Source organism: Astatotilapia calliptera, chromosome 10 (genome assembly GCF_900246225.1).
Source record: "Astatotilapia calliptera chromosome 10, fAstCal1.2, whole genome shotgun sequence".
Taxonomy (NCBI): domain Eukaryota; kingdom Metazoa; phylum Chordata; class Actinopteri; order Cichliformes; family Cichlidae; genus Astatotilapia; species Astatotilapia calliptera.
The window spans coordinates 5731636-5751825 of record NC_039311.1 but is presented as its reverse complement, the minus strand read 5'-3'; the positions used below and the strand labels follow the sequence as shown (position 1 = coordinate 5751825).

The following is a 20190-nucleotide window of genomic DNA, read 5'->3' as shown; positions in this document are numbered from 1 at the left end:
ATAATACAATGTTTAAAATGTTTCTTTATATCTTACATTTTTGATTCTTACCCATGTCATTCTGTCATCTCAGCCTCAAGTATGTTTCTCATCCGTCTTCTGGTTGCATCTCTCAGAGATTTGGTTTTTGCGTACTCTTAAACCTTTCTATAAAATAGGAACATTACTTAATATTACTTAACATGTCATTAACATTGCTATCAGTTAATTTACACAAAATACATATTTCTTACTAAATAATGAGCAAAACTCTAAAGTAGTGTATGCCTTTGGCATTTGCTTAAAATAATATAAACCAGTAAAGTTAACTTTATGGTAATGTTACCCACTTTTTCTGAAAGTATGTTCGCTTATGTAAGCTAATTAGCGATTATTAGCTTACTGATAAACGGTAATTTAGTTGTTCAAACTGTGCGATTTGACATGTGACAATGATATTATTTAGACAGCAGAAATACATAGTTAAAATGTTTTAGGTTCATATTAACGCAGTGAGAAGATAACGAACATCTTAACTTTTAGCAACTGCTAGCATGTAGCTACTGGAATGCCATTAAACCTATGGGTAAATGCTGCTAACATGTCCTCACTCGACATCAGTGAAACTATAAAGAGCTACTTAGTTTAAAATACCTTTTAAACAATGTTACCAATATGGGAATGTTAACTTCTCTTACCTGACTGTGGCAGCTCTTCGGAGAAAATTTCATGCGCATTAGAGCTCTGAGGCCACACACGCCTGCGGACTGGTAATAATCAACACTGTGTGGAGTGAAGTCTTCACTGCGTGACTAACAAACTTTACACTGACTTTTAACTCTGATGTTAGAGCTGGTTTACTCCTCATAGAGTTGTAAATACTCTATCTAGGTTAAAATAGGTTTACTCTGAAATACTGACACTCCATTTTTTACTGTGTACAAAGTTGTTATGAAGTCTGTCACATTCCCCCCCCCCCCCTTTTTTTTTCTTTTTTTATCCTTTATTTATTTATCCTTCCTATTTCATTGTACTGTATATTGTTACTCTTATTTGCCTTGTATGTACTGGAATGACTGACTGTTCGCTTTATAATTTCAATAAAGTTTGGAGAAAAGAAAAAAGAAACCTCTTCGGCAGCTCCTTTCTGCGGCAAACTTATCCACACCCACCGCCGCGCTATGAATTGTGGGATATATGGGACCACGAAGCATGCACCGGACCACGCTTGGTATTTTGGGAAATCGACGGCGCATTTGGAGTATGTATTTGAAGCACACTTCGAATTGGGACAGCCGTCGTCGCGTGGCGGTGACGTAACCGCACTTAAAATGCGTACTTCAAGCGTGCAGACCCTGAATTGGGACACAGCCGTTGAGGAGCTAATTTAGCCATTTAAATCAGCTGTGTTGGTTCAAGGACACATCTAAAACCTGCAGGGACACCGGCCCTCGAGGCCTGGAGTTGCCCACCCCTGATCTAGAGAAAGCATATGATAGGATGCCAAGAAAGGAAATGTGGTACTACGTAGGTCAGCAGTGGCAGGGTAGTAGTAACGGACATGTGTGAAGTCAGTGAAACAGTATTGAGTGCATTATGAGCTGGGATCAAGATGGGGGTGGGATTTCATCAGGGATCTGCTCTGAGCCCCATCTTGTATACAATGGTGATTGACCTCTGACGAGGTCAGGTAGGAATCTCCATGGACTCTGATGCTTCCAGATAATATTGTTATGAGCATAGTAAGCAGGTGGAAGAGAATCTGAAGAGGCAGAGGTATGCCCTGGAAAGAAGAAGAGTGAAAGTCAGTAGAAGCAAGACAGAATACTTGTGGGAACGAGAGAAAACAGCTGGAAATGTGAACATGCAAGGAGTAGAGGTAGTGAAGGTAGATGAGTTTAAATACCTGAAGTCAACTATCCAAAGCAACAGACAGTGCACAGGTGAGGTGAAAATTAGACTACAGGCAGGATGGAGTTGATGGAGATGAGTGTGACAGGAGCTCAGGTGCAAGAGTGAAAAGGAAGGTTTATAAGATGTTGCTGAGAAGGTGGAGAAGGAGGCTGAGCAGTAGGTGGCAGAGATGAATATGTAAAGGTTTTCACTGGGAGTGACTAGGATGAATAAGATTAGACATGAGTACTTTACATCAGAGGTACAGCTCGAGTTGAGTACTTTGGAGACAAAGTTAGAGAGGCAATGCTGAGATGGTTTAAACACGTGCAGAGGGAGAGTGGAGATAGTGAACAAAAGGTGGTGAATATAGAGCTGCCAGGAGGGAGGAAAAAGTAAGATCTCAGAGGTTTATAGATGAATGAACACAGTAAAGTACAGCATGCAGAGGGTCGGTGTGACAGAAGAGGATGTTGGAGACAGAGTGAGATGGAGTCAGACTGTATGCTATGGCAACATCTAAAAGGAGCTACATAAAGAAGATTTTTGCCATGCTAACATTTCATCCTTGTGGTCTGTATCCAAACCAAACATCAGACTGTGGAAGAAAGGTGACGTAAGTGACTGTCAATGTTGGTGCCAAACAGGCTGGTCTGAGTATTTTAGAAACTTCTTAACTACAGAGATTTTTCCACACAGCCATTGTCAGACGTTGTCAGATCTAATGAGTCTCAATTACGAGGGTCAGAATTTGGCATAAATGACTGCATAGATCCATCCTGCCTCGTGTTCCTTAAATGACCACGATGTGCTCATCTTCTGATCACTGTCAGCAGGATACTGGTCCATGCTTTAACATGACATTGAGTTCACTGTTTTCTAACTGCCTCTGCAGACACCGGATCTCAAACCAATTTGGGATGTGGTGGGATGTGTGATGCTGTCAAGTCAAATCTCTCAGAAATATTCTCAGCACCATTAAGAATAAAGGCAAAAGGTGGCCCAAGCCAGTAATAGAGACTGAATATGAGTAAATAGCATAAGTATACGCTTTAGAATTCCTTCAACTGCTTCTGTCCTCTGTCACATTATCGAGAAGTGCTAATGAAGTCATCCATGTTCATGGATTACTCTGTATCAACTCTCGTGCAGATATATTTTATCTTCATGTGTTCAAAAAAATACAGTTCCAGAACAGGTTTGTCTTTTTTTTTTTTTTACTTCATTCTAATTCATCTTCTTTTTTCTTTTAAATGCAGATGGATGGTGTGCAGCTTGTTAGTCTTTTGTCTTTATGGCAGCCTTGAAGAAAGTGAATGATGTTAAGGGGCCGATTTACTAAACGATCCTGCAATTACCCACCACACTTGTCTTTGAAGATATCAGCGTTTTGTTTTATATTGCCAAAAACCATTGTTGGTCTTCCCAGAACATCCTAAACCACTGATGTGACCACTCCAAATACTCATGCTCTCTCTGATTAAACAGTTTTGATTTTGCAGCTTAAGGAATGGCCTCTCTCATCTGCATAAAGAGCTCCTTTGACCACATATTGTGGATTCACACAAAACAGCTTTCAAATTCCCCTTGTATGTTTTATTCAGTGGCATGTTAATTACTTAAATGTAAAAAAAAGATCAATTTAGGATGGGTCTGACAAATCTGTTTGTGTGTGTGTATTAGTAGGAGTGTCAAACGTAAGGCACAGGGGCCGGAAATAGCCCGGCAAAGACTTCAATCCAGCCAAATAGAAGGCTTTGGAAAATAACTAGCACATCAATTTTTGGACTTTCAACTGTATCTGTAGAAGTCGTGCAAGTTTTTGGGCTGATAAAGACCTCCCACATAGCCATTCAAAAATACCAAAGTATTATTAGATAATCAATGAAATGACAGAAAAGTTCCTGTTTTTTCACCATCTACTAGAAATTGATATTTTCATTAAGCAATAAAAACTACGGAAAGGTTTGGGCAATAACTTACCAGAATGTTTTCTGCAATTTTACGCATTCATCATATAGGAAACTGAGACATTAAGATCAAAGTGAGTGAGTCTGACAGCTCTGCCTTAGAGTAAATGCATTTTAAACACTTTTCCAAACAAGAAGCGTCTTTGTTTAAAAGTGATAAGATGCACATGAAAACCAGAAGATGATGTGCCACGCACAGTATACCGAAGGATGTTTTTACAGAACTTTGTTTCAACTTTCAGAGTCTATGATCATATTGAAGCCGTTTACAAAACATCCATCACTGATCATCTTCTGCTTTAAACTGACCAAGGCGTCACTCTTTAATAACCCACGCAGAGTATTTGTCAGCAGTACACCAATAATAAGACTGACATATTTAACATGATGTTTTTATTCCAAATGCAGTACAGGTCATTTATCAAGCAAATCCAATAACAGTTTAATGGCTGTGGCATAAAGAGTTACAGGATTAAAACCCCTTAATTATGGCATTTCACTTTGGGCTTCATGCATTAGTGGCATACAGCATCAGCTCACACACTATGCTGGCATCATCTAATGGAGGCATAAGTGATCAGAAAGCTGAGACACACAAAACTATGGCAGACTTTCACTTCAAACAGAAAACATGGCACATTAGCCTTTCGAGCAAAGCTCACACCTTTCACACTTTAATGTACATTACTACTATAGATGGAAGATAAAGTCAGCTATGTTGGGTCGTTGCATCAACTTACCATTAAGTGCAGGACCCAGAAAGTACAGGATATATATGTTTAAAAACCAAGTAGCCATCTAGTGGCCGTAAAAGGCATTCTGATAGTGATAAGATGCAATAACAGTCTATGATGTAAAAGAATGGAGTGTAGAAATCAATAATTCATGCTGTGTGTTCCTACAGTGCTGTAACTCACCAGCAAACACAAATCTGTGAGCCAGTACAGTCTCAGTGAGCACAAATCTACAGTCAGAGGAGCTGGGGCTGGTTTCACAAACGCTGAATATAGGGTTGAAAAGTTTAACATCAGCGGTCTCTTCCATGGCAGAGTCTCAGCAAGGATACGGTGCTCATACCTGTTTTATAAAATGAAACCTCTTCCTCTGAGCTGCATGGGTGTGCACAGACTGACAGCCTGTTTATCCTGTTGCTCATGCTTGCTTAGACACACCCATAACATTTAGAACTGCAAGAGATGTGGCCACATGTTACACTGTATGGGCTCACTCTTCAGCCACAACACCTGAAAACAGCTCTTGGTATCACTGCATGAGTGACAGCCATGATAAGAGGAGGTCAATGGAAATGTGTTTATTTGTTAATAATAATAATGTCTCTACATAATTTCTTCTGGAAGGAATATTCAGAGTGACACATCATTCAGTTAGGTGTGAGCTGCCTTTGGGGTTTTTTTGCTGCAACTATGCTTTGTCCTCTGCTCAGGATGAAACTGGGTGGAACTACTGAGAATTTATGAAATTCTAAGGACCTACATGTTTACTGATGAAATAGGCTACCTGCCCCAACAGGTGTAATAGAACTAATAGCAGCCACAAAGAGTTGTCAACACAGCAATCAGCGCTCACACACCCACACAATTCCTAGAAAGATCTAAGCTAGTAGAACGGGTGGAAAGAGGTGTGCGATGCCTAGTCTACCACATCACAGCTGACCTGTGCTCAGAGAATAGAAGTCACATCTTTAATAAAGTGACACCTGAAGGAGGTTTGTGTGTCTTTTACAACACTTGTGCAGCGCACAGGTGCATTCCCAGCAAAGTTTGGAGTTAAAAGGCAGAAAAAGAAGAAAAAAAAAAGCCAGCTGACAATCAGGTTTTAGGATAAAAACAACCAATGAGCAAAAACATGTTTCTACCAATTCTCTAAGACATGGTGATTGTCAAATCAGCCCCAGACAAAGAGCAATACTGTTTTCACATTAGATTTTAAATTACAAATCCCAGGGCGGCAGAAGCAGGATCTTCTTGTGCCATTTAGAAATTTGGGGTGTGAGGAAGATCAAAAGAAAATGCCAAAAAATGGCAGCAATTCAACATACTATCACTTTTACACAACTATGTGATTTCACAGCTGTCCAAAGCGTTTATTAGCATTCACCTTTGATCATCGTCAGCTACGGCAGCATTCTGCATGCAGCTTTGTTAACAGTGTTTTCCAATCTTTCGTGTAAGTTTTAAGAGCTGTGAAGAATACCACATGTTTCCATTAACATGCAATTGTGAAAATAAGCCTGCACACACAAGGGATTTGCTAACACAGGAAGTTATTGGGATGATGATTAAAATATCTCGAATTGTGTATATAAACAAAGTGGTTCCATGAAACAAGCCGGAGAAACATGATCTGGACTTAAGAGTACATGGTGAGCTGGAGCCACTGAAAAGACACAAAGAAAAGCAAAGAACAAAACAACCAGTCAAATACTTTAAAACGGTCTGAACTGAAGTCAAAACCCACTGATACAAACAACAAAGATTACTTTACCTCTTGAACATTAACTTTGATGGTCCCGTTGTTATCCTTATCCAAGGTTTTGAAGGCACCTGATTCAGAACAGGTATTAAACTTCCGAGTCAATCATTCCTATCACACTAAACTATAAAGAATTAATTTAGTGATTGGTCTTTAAAATGAAACTTACGGCACATTGCATCCAGCCTTACGAGACAGCCAATGTAGTTGTCAAAATCCATGTTTCCACTTTCATCGCTGTATCTGCGAATGATCATCTGGTACAGCTGACCACTGAGAGGGAAGCCTAACGAAGAGACGCACAACTGTGTGTTACAATTAAGCAGTACAACAACAGGTACATGTGCATTATGTCTGGATAAGGCTGTGCTGCTTATATCTAGGGATGGGTATCGTTTAGGTTTTATCCGATACCGGTGCCAAACCTGTACTTTTGAAACGGTGCCGGTGCTTAAAGAATCAAGAACACAAACTTTGTCCTAAACCTCTCATGTTTAACGGTTTTCCAATTTTTCTTTGGTCATTTTAGCCTTTTTGGCCAGGGTGAAGGGAGTATCTGCCATCAAACAAGAAGACAGCTGCATGTAACTACGACGGTGTTTGCTAGTTCACCTTACATGCATTGATGTAATAACGTGGTTAGCCTACTCAACGTAAATTACACACGAACAACATTGAGCTACTCATGCAGAGAAGAACGGCTGCTGCTGCCGTCATCATCCGTCATCATTTCTGCTACACTGGCAGGGCTAGGGGCCAGGACTCTCCTCTTCGGGTTCTTGGGGGATGTTGCTAACTCCGGGTCCGATAACAAGCACCACACCCGCAGTAGGTACGGTGCATTTCTCGGCTTTAAAAATAAACCCGCTATGCGTCGCCAGGTGTTTCATCAGATTCTAGGAGTTACCTCCTTTGCACAGTATCACCTTAAAGCACTTGTTGCAGGCTGCTGAGTTTGCATTGCAAGTGAAACAATGTGTCTACATACTGTATCCATTCCACTGACATTTTCAATCTTCTATTGTGAACATGCCGTTTTCTGTTTTTCATTACATTTCATACAGTGTCCTAAATTTTTCAGACCTGGGGTTGTAAATGACTAATTATTAAACCAAGCCTCAAATTTTTTCTGGCTTATTAAACTAAACACGAACCTTAACATCATGTACATACAACAGTTATTGTATGTATAGGTATTGTTTTTCCAGTGTCTCTTCTTAGAGGATTAAGTAAATCTTTTCCCTTCATTCTTGTGAAGTGCTGTGGAACCATTTGAACAATGCAGAAGAACAAAAAAATTCTCACCAGCAGCTCTGAAAGCCTCAGGCAGCTCATTTGCTCCAATGACACCGGAGTGATCGGAGTCGTGGGCCTTGTACACTCCCTAAGTAAGAACAATAGAAACATTTAAAACATTTGTGGCAACCCAGGTTTCCTGGTAAGATCACTGACAACCTAAAAAGGGTAAAAGGAAAAAAGGAAAAAGAGCTGCTTTCACAACTCCCAAGCCATAAAGGTTTAAATTCAATCACCACCATATACAAGTTACAACTTGTATCTCCTTCAGCCAAAAAATAAAAATAAAAAAAATTATACAGATCACATTTCTATGTTGTAAAAACATGGCGGCTAACCAAATTAGGGAGAAGTTTGGCACAGTGTGTATTCAAATCAGCCCGCCTAAGCAGCTGATGCTGTAAAATCTTTAAGCCACTTCTGTGACCCCCCCCCCCGCTGTAAATGGTTAAGCCTGACCACAGTAATGCCTTAGACTATGCAACAGAGAAACAGATGTGCAGGATAAATAAAATGAAACTGTACTTGCCTGCCATCTTTTTATATTGTCCCAGAGGTGTTTGAATTCATGAAAGCCAAGTTTTCCAGTGCTGTCAGACTGAAAAAGCGTTAAGGCCAAAAGACAACAACTTCTCTAGTTAAGCAAACAGTTGCGAAGTTACTTGCACAGTGTTTGCACAATGGGTTTCACATGCCTTTTCAGTAGGGAATCCACCACATATTACAAATTTCTCATTTAACTTTTCTTTTCATAAACATGCAAATAAGACTGTCAGCTGAAACTTTGTGGTCCTCTCAGTGTTCAACTTCCCAAACATTTTAATGTGATTAATCCTCCCCATCCACTGCTACAATATTATGTTGGCTCAGGAGAAAAAAAGTCTTTAAGTTTGAGTCCATCAGATGTTTTCTAAATCCACAGCTTAGCAACACATGAAGGGCTAGCTAAAGCGTTTTGTTATTGTTCAATTAGGACAATGAACAGAATTACAGAATATATACCCCTGTCAAACAGCCAACTGCGGACAGCAGAGATGATATACATACTACAACAACCCAGTGAACTATAACGTGCCTATAAGTGTGTCACCCATAGTGCTACGTACGGTGCTATATTACCAGACCACCTTGAACTGTTAAAAATGAACTAAAATGAATCGTTTCGTTGCCTTTCAATAGGCCATTCAGATTTTAACTAACACACTTCTGTATATACAATTTAACAGTGCTCAAGTCGTTTTCAAAAGACATATTTAGACATGTTCAAAGCAACATCCATTTCTGCATTTTGTAAAGTCGCCGTTCTAAATTATATAATTGCTTAGTGTCATTTTTTACTTTTACCCAGATATGAACTGTGTGATGGGAGGAGCCTAGAACAGAGAGGGTAAAAGAAAATGTGTATGAAGACTTCAGTTGTTTTTGGTTTTCTCTGGATTTCAGTCCACTGCAGCTTTAAGGTTTTAGTAAGCCACAGGTATGAATGGGCCAACATATCCCCACTTTAGTTGTCTGTTTCTATTTGTTCTGCATCATTTTTTAAACTTTTGCTGTCAGTGACAGTTCAATACTGTCACCCAGGTTATATAAAACACACAGAGTACTAATGAAGGAAAAGATACATCCATGACTGCCACCATGCTCCTGCAAGACTCAATGCTGAAACCATCTGTCTTCAGATCATGATCTAAAACATAACAAAAAAATCTATTAGTAAAAAAGAGAAAGAAAGAAAAGAAACCCTAAAATGTATATGTATTCTGAAGAATTGAATCATAAGCATAATGAAAATAAGTATGACAAATGCAGACACATCTTACGCTTTGCAATGATTCTGTTCAGGATGTTCATCAGCTCGTTTGGGCTCACTTCCATATCCTACATGAAAAATATGGAACATCATTAAAAAACATGAAGAAACCTGCAGAGACACAGCTGTGTGGTTTAGCTAAATGATCAAAACAATATCCATATTACTGCTGGGTCATACACCTGATGTATAGGTTTGATTTTATTTATTTTAATGAGATGAGTTTTTCAAAAGAAGCATAACATGGTATACTCTTTTAACCACTGGGAAGGGCTCGGGGGCCACATTCAGCAACAGTATAACAGATGTTCCAAAACAACCCATGACTGTTTAACAGTTAACAGGTTAACAGGCATTGTGGGTGGAGCTCAAGCAGCTCCTCCACAATGACAGACGGGTTTATTGTGAACACAGTCAGGCTTTTTTTTTTTTTTTTTTTTTGCCTTAGCTGGCCCAGCAAAACCTAAAACTCCAGCTGGGGATTGAATTTAATTAAATTTAAAGTTGTCTCCTCACATACAAAGTCTTGGATAATCTCGCCCCATCATATCTTAAAGAGATTGTAGTATCATACTGTCCCAACAGAGCACTTCACTCTCAGACTACTTGTGGTTCCTAGAGTTTAAAAGTAGAATGGGAGGGAGAGCCTTCAGCTTTAAGGCCTGCAGTGCCAGCTGCCCATTAGAGCGCTGCAACTTAAAAATGTTTAAATGTATCCAGTTTAATTAGCCTATTGGATAGTGACCTAAAGAGTTATATTTTTTAGCTTTATTATGTCAGTAGATCAAAGTGAAATCATTTTTTCTAACTAAACCAGTATTCTTGGTTTGTGTCCTTAGCAGCAGATTAGAGTCACATATAAAAACATTGATATATTTTTCTGCATCAGAGTAATATATTTACATTCCTGTGGCAATAAAATGCACGGTGGGCCAGGTTACGTGTTTGGCATGAGTTACTACAGTGAATTATCCAGATAACAAGAGAGCCGCTTTTAGGACACAGAAAACTCTTTAAGCTCAACTCAGTTTGCGAAGCCATAAACTTAGCTTCATAGTACACCCGTCAGAAGAGGAAAAGGTAATTATTCAGTCAATGAAAAATAAATAAAACAGGTGTGAAAAATGGAATAGTCTAAGTTCAAACTGAGTTTTTTAAGCTGCATTTGACAGTTCTGCTGGACACATTAATATTAATGTCAACAAAAAGCAAACAGGGAATCCCAGAAGTTAGAAAAACCAAACCAAAACACCATAATACAATCGCTTGGCCATACCTCTTAGCACTAAATTACAATTGTATGTTTTCACATTAAAAATGAAACAGATCACTGCAAAAAAAAAGCAAAAAAAAAAAAAGCAACAGATTTAAAGAGAAGCATAACTAGGCATTGCACTTACATCTCCAGCAATCTGTTGGAAAACTCTGCGGAACTGCTTTTCTTCTTCACTCTCATTTTGTGCTGCATACGTAACTGGCATGCGTGGTGGAGGCTGTGGGACAGATGCCCGAGAAAATATTAGAAATGCAATCACCAATCTAGAAATTAGAAGTGATGGGCAGTGATGAAACGATGTAAACTCACGGGTTGAGAAGGCACAAACTGGTTTGGGTCGATGTTGCTACAAAGGCAGGAGCAGAGATCAAAAGCAGATGTTAGACCAACAGACCAACCAAATTTTTGCCTACCTGGTACTTGGTACTTATTTCAGAATCTCACCCAGCAGCATCAATGATGCCTCCAATAATCGCTTTGACAAAATTCATCTTCTGTCAACTGTGAATGCAAAATGCAAATATTTATTTGTTTTTTCTTGAATAAATATATAAACACACGGTAAAATGCGTGACACCCTTCACAAACACTGAATCACACGTATCACACTCTTGATCAGTGGTTGTTGATCAATGATTATGAGAATTTGCATAATTATGATGAAGGAACTGACCTCCCAGCCCATTGTTCCTTCAGTGGGCTGGTTTCAGTCATTATGCAAATGTAGTGTTTATAAGATTGGGGAAACCTGCAGTCAGCTGAGACTGAAAAAGTCATTTGGATGAGTGAGGAAACGTTTCTCCCACTGAAAACGCCCCGTCCAGATGAACAGAATCAACTTTTGGAGATTGAATTACCTGAATGATTGAGCATGCATCAAGACGCACAAACACTGTAGTTTTTAAACACACTGTTTGTTTTCTTCATAGACTCATTAATTAACGACACACCCAAAAGACCCTGTTAAAATGTTTCCTGATATGGAAGAAAATCCATGACGCACCCAGACTGAAACGGGATGAGATTTGAAAAGTTATCTTTGTTCTTCGCAAATCGATAATGACATCTCTGAACATATATGAGGGGGTCTAGTCAGTAAAACGTCCCCCTCTAAACAGCACTGCTAGATTGTGTGGTTAGGTAACGACGCAAACTGAATATATATCCGCATGCTATGTAGCGTTATGCTTCAAAACTAGCACTGTTTCAGGTCAGCTTGTTATTCGCCCTGCAGCTGCTCAGTGGCGTTAAAATACCGTATGAAAACGAAAAACTCGTAACGTCGCAGCACGCACTTAAACTAACGATATACTGGAAAGCAGCTGATTTACACTTGCTATCTTAGCTCTGAGCTAATTCAGCTACACGAGTAAACATAGCCGTCATATTCAGTAAAACTTGACACTTAACTAAACCCGAACTGTTTTCATTTGTTCTATGAAATCGCTACGTTTAATGTATATTTACCTGTAACGCAGCAAGCTTTGTAAAGTTGACCGCAGGATATTTGGGGAGGCTTGCGTGACTTCCACTAACTCAGCTGGTAGGAGGAGCTCTTCAACACGCCCCAACTGACGACCACACATCGGAGGAAGGAGGAGGGCTGGTGGTTTATTTCCGCCTGTGCTCCGGGCTCCTATCTTTACCAAATTCAGTATGATGGAATACAAATGATTTCTGTCTTTATACTACTCGGTGATACTAACAGCGTTTTATGACGTACCTTCAAATCGTTACCTTGTGTTTGTTATCAGACACGCATAATATCATAAGCATGAAAATACCACTTCCCTTGTATTAGCTACTTGTATTTACAAAGAAACACATTTTTCCATAAATTAGCTCTGTTTGTATACTCTTGTTGATGGAATTTAGATCTCAGTCAAAAATAATTCAAGACACTGAGCATCAACGCTAAGACAGATAAACTATGATACATTAATGCCAGGATTTTTTTCCCCCTGCAAAGCTCTAACTGTAAAATCACATGATCAACATTGCCGCTTCTCATTTGTGAAGTGGGTGGGGCGGGAATCGAAAAAGGTTTGATGAAGTATTTTTTTTTTTATAAGGTCTAAAGACTTCCAACAGATTGTTGTAATTATTGTTGTATGTGGTTCCCAAACTGCAGTTTGGAGGACTGGTATTTGCCAGTGACCTTCTAAACCCATACACCTAGAGCTCCTGCTCATGAAACTGGAACACTTACTTGGTTGTAGTGGTTGCTAATGTAGTAATCCACTTCCTATTCTGAGTCATAACATGGCACATATTGTACACCTAAAAAAGGTGTGTACTGTGAAAACACAGTAATAGAAGCACCCATGTCATGCTCACCTACTTTAACAGGTAAGGGAACTGGTGAGGCAGTGAGGAAAGGCAGCTTTTGAGGTCTGGGCCCTTGTAATTGTATTGATTCTTTTAAAAACAAAACAGTAAAACTTGGCACAAATAATTATCTGACAATCTGGATGGCATTTACTTTGAAAAGACTACGGGATTTCTACAAGGTTATGGCTGGACCTACAGTGCCCCTCACTGGATTGTGTTTGGGGGGGTATGTTGACCCATGACTCAGAATAGATAAATGGTTGGTTTAGGCACCAGGACTGAATCAGATATACAGTAGGGTTGGGGCCATTGAGTAAGTTTTTTCTTTGTGCTACTTTCATTTCAAGTGAAGAGATAATTCTGTATTTTGTTATTTTTGTTTTATTTCAAACCCAGCTATGGCAGGGAGAGACTAAATCTAAAACCCATGACTGGAAAAGCGAGCGAGCTGGTTGATATGATGGACAAAACAAAGGTAGATCTATTGTTTGTGCAGAACACCGGGTGAAAGGGAAGCAAGGCCATATAGGAGCTAGATTCAAAATGATCTGCCATGGTGTACATTGGAAGGAAAATGGAGTTGGGAAATAATGAAGAAAGAGTATGGGAATAGTGTTGTGGAGGTCGGGAGATTGTCAGATAGGATGGAAATGGTTGCGGTGAACAGATAAGTATTACATAAATTATGCAAACACATATTAGACAATCGTAGTAAATACAAAATGCATTTTTTATTGATCTGAAACATTTAATCGGAAAAGGCAAAGGGAATGATCTAGGACAAGATGCCAAAGACAAGACAACCTGTTAATTGTGAGTGCACAGTACTTAGTACTTAAAAAATACTTAAAGCTTGATTTTTATGAGTGAGCAATAGTAACAATTGTCATGGTCTGTGGTGGGTGGCTGGAATTTCCGTAAGGCTCCTGAACTTACCTGGGATCCGCCCCTGGGCAGGGCCAACTCCTCCAGCTCGTGCAAGCCTGGAGCCATCAAGTCAGAGGAATTTAAGCCACAAGTTGATGTTCATTCTCTGCCAGTTTGTCATCAACACGTGTTGGTAACATGCTGTGATTTCGCTTGTTAACAAGACTCTCTTGTGCTGCAGTTGCTGGAGTCACCTTAGTGATGGGCAGATGAAGCTTCATGAAGCACTGAAGCTTTTCATCCAATTGGTTCACTCCAGTGCAAAGCTTCTTGAAGCTTCATTTGCTGTAGTAGGACATCTACTGGACGTAAAAATATTAGTTGGCATGAATTTGAAGAGTGTGGCCTTTTGCACACAGCCTGTAAATGTCAACAACAAAAGGAGTGTGTAAAACATCTATATTGTAGTGATGCAGTATACTGTGTATATTTATACTGGCAGTATGGAAAATGATTATTTGGAAATACTTAAAATGGAAATGATCATTTACTGTGAGGTGAGGTGTGGTTGGGGTGTGGACAGTGGTTGTGCTTTTGTAACGTTGAGGTATGGACAGCTACAGACTGAGGCTTTGAGCCTCAGTCCTGCCTGTTCACATTTTATTCTGTAAAAACTAAATTTTCACTGCTTTTATGGCCTTTTTAGTGGGGAGAACATAGCTAGGATTTAATGATTTAACAAATCTTTTAAATCCTTTGTCCTCCACAATGCTAAATGGCTGGGAGTCCTCAATCACCATGCTAACCAGGTCTTCATCTATTTGAGATTGTTCTCCTGAGGAAAGACAATAAAGACAAAGCAAAAATATAAATATCACACACATAACTTATAACAGCTGTATAATATTGTTATATCATTTAGTAACATTACAGCATGCTATATTATCATGGCATTTGATGGCTCACCTGGTCTTGCTCCACAATCGGTGTTCCCCTTATTCTCATGCAAAGCTCTGTAGTGCCTAAGCATGGATGAGGTGTTGTTGTTATATCCCAGCTCCCTGGCACATAGCAAACACTTCACCTTGTACAAAAGTAAAGCCGCGTAACATAAATTGTATTGCACCATCAGTATTATGAAAATACATCTTCTGTAGAAATTTACATACCTTGTTGGGAGGAATAAGATCAAAATGTTCCCACACAGGGGAGGACATCCTCCTCTTCTTAGCTGCCTCCATTCTCTCCTGACTTTCTCTCCTCACTCTCATAAACCTCCAAACGGTCTCCAAACTCTCACTAACCGCAACTCTCCATCAAACACCCACATTTTTGATTGAAGTCTGAGGGGTTTATATCGCTGTCATATCTCGCGGCAAAGTTCGAACCACTTCATGAACCAGTGACGTGGTACAGCCGGGCAGCGAGGCTTCGGACGTCATCATTTTCAGCTCCTCCCGTAAATGAAGCAAGCCTCGATACGCGCATCGCGATTTTTAATCAATTTAAAGGTTTTTAAGCATACCTGAGACCAGAAGTTTTGGTCTAAGCTGACTGATAAATCTGCTTCCCACTTTGCAATAGGAAGGGATATTGATTCATCTAATTTAGAAAGTGTTCTGTATATTTTAGATAATAATTTGGGGGATTTAAGAGTAAGGAAATGTGCCGCACTTGGTGGTGTTTGTAATTCAACTTGACTGAGGTTAAATTTCTTTTTTACTATGGATTTAATTTGTTGATATTCTAAAAATCTTTTCTTGTTGATCCCATATTGTGCAACTAGTCTGTCAAATGGAATAAATTCTGTTCCCTCTAATATATGTACTAAGTATTTAATTCCTTTACAACTCCATTCTGGGAAATTAATCATATTATTGTTTTGTAATATGTCAGGGTTATTCCAGATAGGTGTACGTTTGCATGGGATTAATGAAGACTCCGTTATTTTTAGAAACTCCCACCATGCTGTCAGAGAGAAGCTGATGTTGATACTTTTAAAGTATTCATGTCTCTTGATGTTTGAGCTGATAAATGGTAGGTCTGAAATCTCTAGATCCTTACATAGTGCCTGTTCAACATCTAGCCAGGGCTCATCTAAGAAGGTATGTTTTAACCATTCTGAGATGAACTGAAGCCTGTTGGCTAAGAAGTATTGGTGAAAATTAGGCAGATCTAATCCTCCTCTATCCTTGGTTCTTTGTAGCGTTTTTAAGCTGATACGCGGGGGTTTATCTTTCCAAAGGAATTTGGAAATATATGAATCCAGAGATCTGAACCAATCTTGTGATGGTTTGTTAGGGATCATCAAAAATAAGTAATTTATTTTTGGCAAGATCATCATTTTTATAGTGGTGACCCTTCCCATGAGTGATATGGGTAAAGATTTCCATCTAGTCAGATCGCCTTCTACTTTCTTTAGAAGTGGGATGTGGTTTAATTTAGTTAAGTCTGAAAGCTTAGGAGAGACATTAATACCTAAATATTTAATATTTCCGGATTGCAGTGGGGCAGAGGAAGAATTATGGAAGGAGCAGTTAATGGGGAGAACTGTAGATTTTGGCCAGTTAATTGAATAATCTGAAACTCTTGAAAACCAGTTTATTAGAGTAATTACCTCAGAGAGGTTGGTTTGTGTGTTTTGCAGAAAAAGCAACACATCATCCGCATAGAGACTGATTTTATGTTCTATGTTCTTACATTTTATGCCCTTAATTGTTGTAGCCTGTCTAATTGCTGCTGCTAGAGGTTCGATAAAAATTGCAAAAAGTGAAGGGGAGAGTGGGCATCCCTGTCTGGTGCCCCTCAGGAGACAGAAGCTGGAGGATGTCTGGTCATTTGTTCTGATACGAGCTGTTGGGGAGTTGTATAATATTCTTATCCAGTTTATGAAAGAGTTTCCAAAACCAAATTTTTGTAAAGTTGCGAATAAAAATTTCCAGTTAACTCTGTCAAATGCTTTTTCTGCATCTAGAGATAATATTATGGTTTCGATGTTTTTATCGTATGAGTAGTCTATCAAATTAAGTAATCTACGTGTATTTGTTGATGAGTGCCGACCTTTTATGAAACCAGTTTGGTCAGGATGAATTAAGAGGGGGGTTATTTTCTCTAATCTCTTTGAGAGAGCTTTGCAGATTATTTTAAGGTCTACATTTAAAAGAGAAATTGGACGATAGCTTGAGGGAAATAAAGGGTCTTTGCCTGGTTTTAGTAGGAGACTAATGTTGGCAGAATTCATATTTGGTGGTAGTCTGCCATTTTCCTCGATTTCCTGCAACATTCCATGGAATACTGGTGCCAAAATTATCCAGAATTCTTTGTAGAATTCTGCAGGGAAGCCGTCTGGACCTGGAGCCTTATTATTGGGCATACTTATCAGGGCTTCCTGGAGTTCACTTGGCGTCAGTGGCGAATCCAGTTCCATTGCTTGACTGTCTAGTAATTTTGGAAGAGTTACGTTGTCAAGAAACAGATCAATTTCATTTTTAGATGGGTTTATTTGTGGTGAATATAAAGTTTCATAGAAATCCCTAAAAATGTTGTTTATTCTTCCAGGGTCATATATTGTGTTCCCCGATAAATCTTTAGCAGCACATATAGTTGCTTTTTCTTTATTTATTTTTAACTGGTTAGCTAGAAATCGACCTGATTTGTTACTGTGTTCAAAATTCTGCAAGCGAAGTCTTTGTATAAGGAATTGTGTTTTTTTTATTAATAGTTTCATTTAATTCTAGTTTTGTCTTGCGTATTTTGTTCAATGTTTCCTGATCTTGGTCGCACGCGTAGGCTTCTTCTAGTGAATATTTTTGTTTTCTTTTTGTTTTCTTCTTTCTTTTTGTGTGATGAGAAAGAAATTATTTTACCTCAAATACACAGTGGGCCAAAATTCAAAACTGGAACAAGGTCGCGGGCTAGCATTAATATTTATGGAGAAAAAAATTCTTCCTCCAGATTTAAGAATGAATCTTTTCTTGTGGACTCAAACAAGTTTTGCTGAAAAACTGATTATGGAACAAGCAAAGCTTAATACTAAACAATATATATATTAGCTGTATAATACCAGTAGGCCAGCTCTAATAATAATTTGGTATGGCTTCGCGGGCCAAATGTAATTAGGCTGCGGGTCAAATCTGGCCCGCGGGCCAGAGTTTGACACCTATGTTGTAGGGTCTTCACCTTACAAAATCAAGCACCTTGAGGCAACTGATATTGTGATTTTGGGCTATATAAAAAATGTGGAGGAGTAGCAGCTCTAGTCTAAGTCCCTCCCAGATGGGTGAGCTCCTCACCCCATCTCTATGGGAGACGTCAGCCACCCTTAAGAGGAAGCTCATTTCCACTTCTTATATCCGTGATCTCATTCTTCAAATCTTGTTTGAGTTTGAGAGATCGACCAAAGAAGAATGAGCTGAGATTGTCAGGACATATGTGTGAGATTTGTTGAAAATAACAAACAACAACAGGCTGATATCCAGCAAAGGGATACACAATTGACTTTTAGCATAAAGGTGTCATGATCCTGGGTCCTTTTGACCCAGCGTTTTGTGTTTTCTCTTCGTGATTTTGGTTCTGTTCTTCCTCTGGTTAGTGTTTACTCTGTTCTGCCCGTGTGTTCCTGTATCTAGTCCGCGTTTCTTAGTTTGTGTCCTTTCATGTGTAAGTTCCTGTTTTATTGTGAAGGTCTGTGTCTTATGTGAGTGTTTTCAGTTTGCCTCCCTAGTCTCGTCATGTTAATTACTCCCAGCTGTGTTCCCACCTGTATGTAATCCCCCTGTGTTCTCTGAGTGTATTTAAGTTGTGTCTTCTGTCATAGTAGTTGCTGGTTCGTCTGTGTTGTTTCCTCTCGGTCTCCCTGCGTCTCTTCATGTGTATTTCCCCGGATCTCCCTGCACCGTCATTCCTGGGGCCCGTTCTTCGTACGTCGCTTACTACATCCAAGATCAAATGACACATCCAAGATCAAATCATCGCGCTAACTCTGAGCTCGCTATTCCGGTTCCCCGAACACACCTGTTGTTGACGATTAGTATAGCTGGATGAAGTAATGTGAGATCACTGGGTGGCCCAACAGGGGCTACGCATCGATAGTAGAAACATTGATTGGCAACCCTTTGATTGGTCGGCGAAAATGTCGAAGGAGCAAGAACTCTTGAGTGAGGGATTTTAGGAGTTTCAGAGTCTAATTAAAACGCAAGGGAACACTGCAAAGGCTGCAAAAGCAAGGAGAGAGGGCTGGCAGAAAGTTGCTGACAAATTAAACTCGTAAGTAATTCAATAATAACAATAATAATGGAGTGGATTTATATAGCGCTTTTCAAGGCACCCAAAGCGCTTTACAATGCCACTATTCAGTCACTCTCACATTCACACACTGGTAGCTGTCACAGCTGCCCTGGGACAGACTGACAGAAGCCAGGCTGCCATATCGCGCCATTGGCCCCTCTGGCCAACACCAGTAGGTGGTAGGGTAGATTTATCATATCACACTATATTATCCAATATTATATTACATTATATTATATTACATTATGTTATATTATATCCCCTTTCACATTAGAGCCACAACAGGACCCACTAGAACATGGGAACAAGTAAAAGTGAAATATAAGAATATTCTACAGAATGGTAATATTTATCACTTATATTGCTTTTCGTCTCTTGGACAGAGACCCTGAAATAATCTGTTTGTTTGTTTATAACAGCAACCAAGAAAAGAGGCAGCGCAAAAAAAGACAGGTGGTGGTCCTGCACCCCCTCGTCAACAAGTTGGTTAAGTGAATAATACCCTCACGGGAAAATCGATATCTCTCTATGAGCACACTGTCGCGCTGAGCTAAAGGATCCTGTCTGTCCCGCAATATACGCTGGATTCTGAGGACTCTCCTTATCAATCTTGCACCTTCCGCAATGGGTTGGTCGCGTATACGGACAGGACATGGCTGCAACAGGCTTCCCAAATCCACCTTCGCTTTTATAGCCGTGGTCTCTCATCTTGATTACACGAAGTAAATTGCAATTACTACTCTGAAATATGAATTACATCTGTAATAATCACATACATGTAATAGAATGTTAATAGTACATTTCCCTTTTTTAGGGAATGACCTGTATGTATCTGTGTGACATCAATAAAAGGATCAAGTGCTGCATTATCTTCAGTTACATTGATGTTATTTATTTATCGCTGTTGCTTTCGTATAAATGAAGCGGACATACCTGCGTGGCCGCGATCTAATCCTGTTTACATAAAGTAAACCTGCTCCCGAGCAGGT

At 39.4% G+C, this 20190-nt stretch overlaps 1 protein-coding gene across 1 annotated transcript; it reads right to left on the bottom strand.

Annotated features, from left to right (window-relative positions):
* Window positions 1-4218: 4218 nt before the first annotated feature.
* On the bottom strand, window positions 4219-12340 carry capns1a (calpain, small subunit 1 a). Its single transcript, XM_026182423.1, has 11 exons — window positions 12185-12340; window positions 11162-11218; window positions 11027-11063; window positions 10842-10934; window positions 9452-9509; window positions 9254-9318; window positions 8161-8229; window positions 7641-7719; window positions 6505-6621; window positions 6348-6406; window positions 4219-6239 (listed from the first exon to the last, which is right to left on the bottom strand). The coding sequence occupies exons 2-11, from the start codon at window positions 11206-11208 to the stop codon at window positions 6213-6215; spliced, it is 651 nt and encodes a 216-aa protein (XP_026038208.1). The 5' UTR covers window positions 11209-11218; window positions 12185-12340; the 3' UTR covers window positions 4219-6212.
* Between the last annotated feature and the right edge of the window lie 7850 nt (window positions 12341-20190).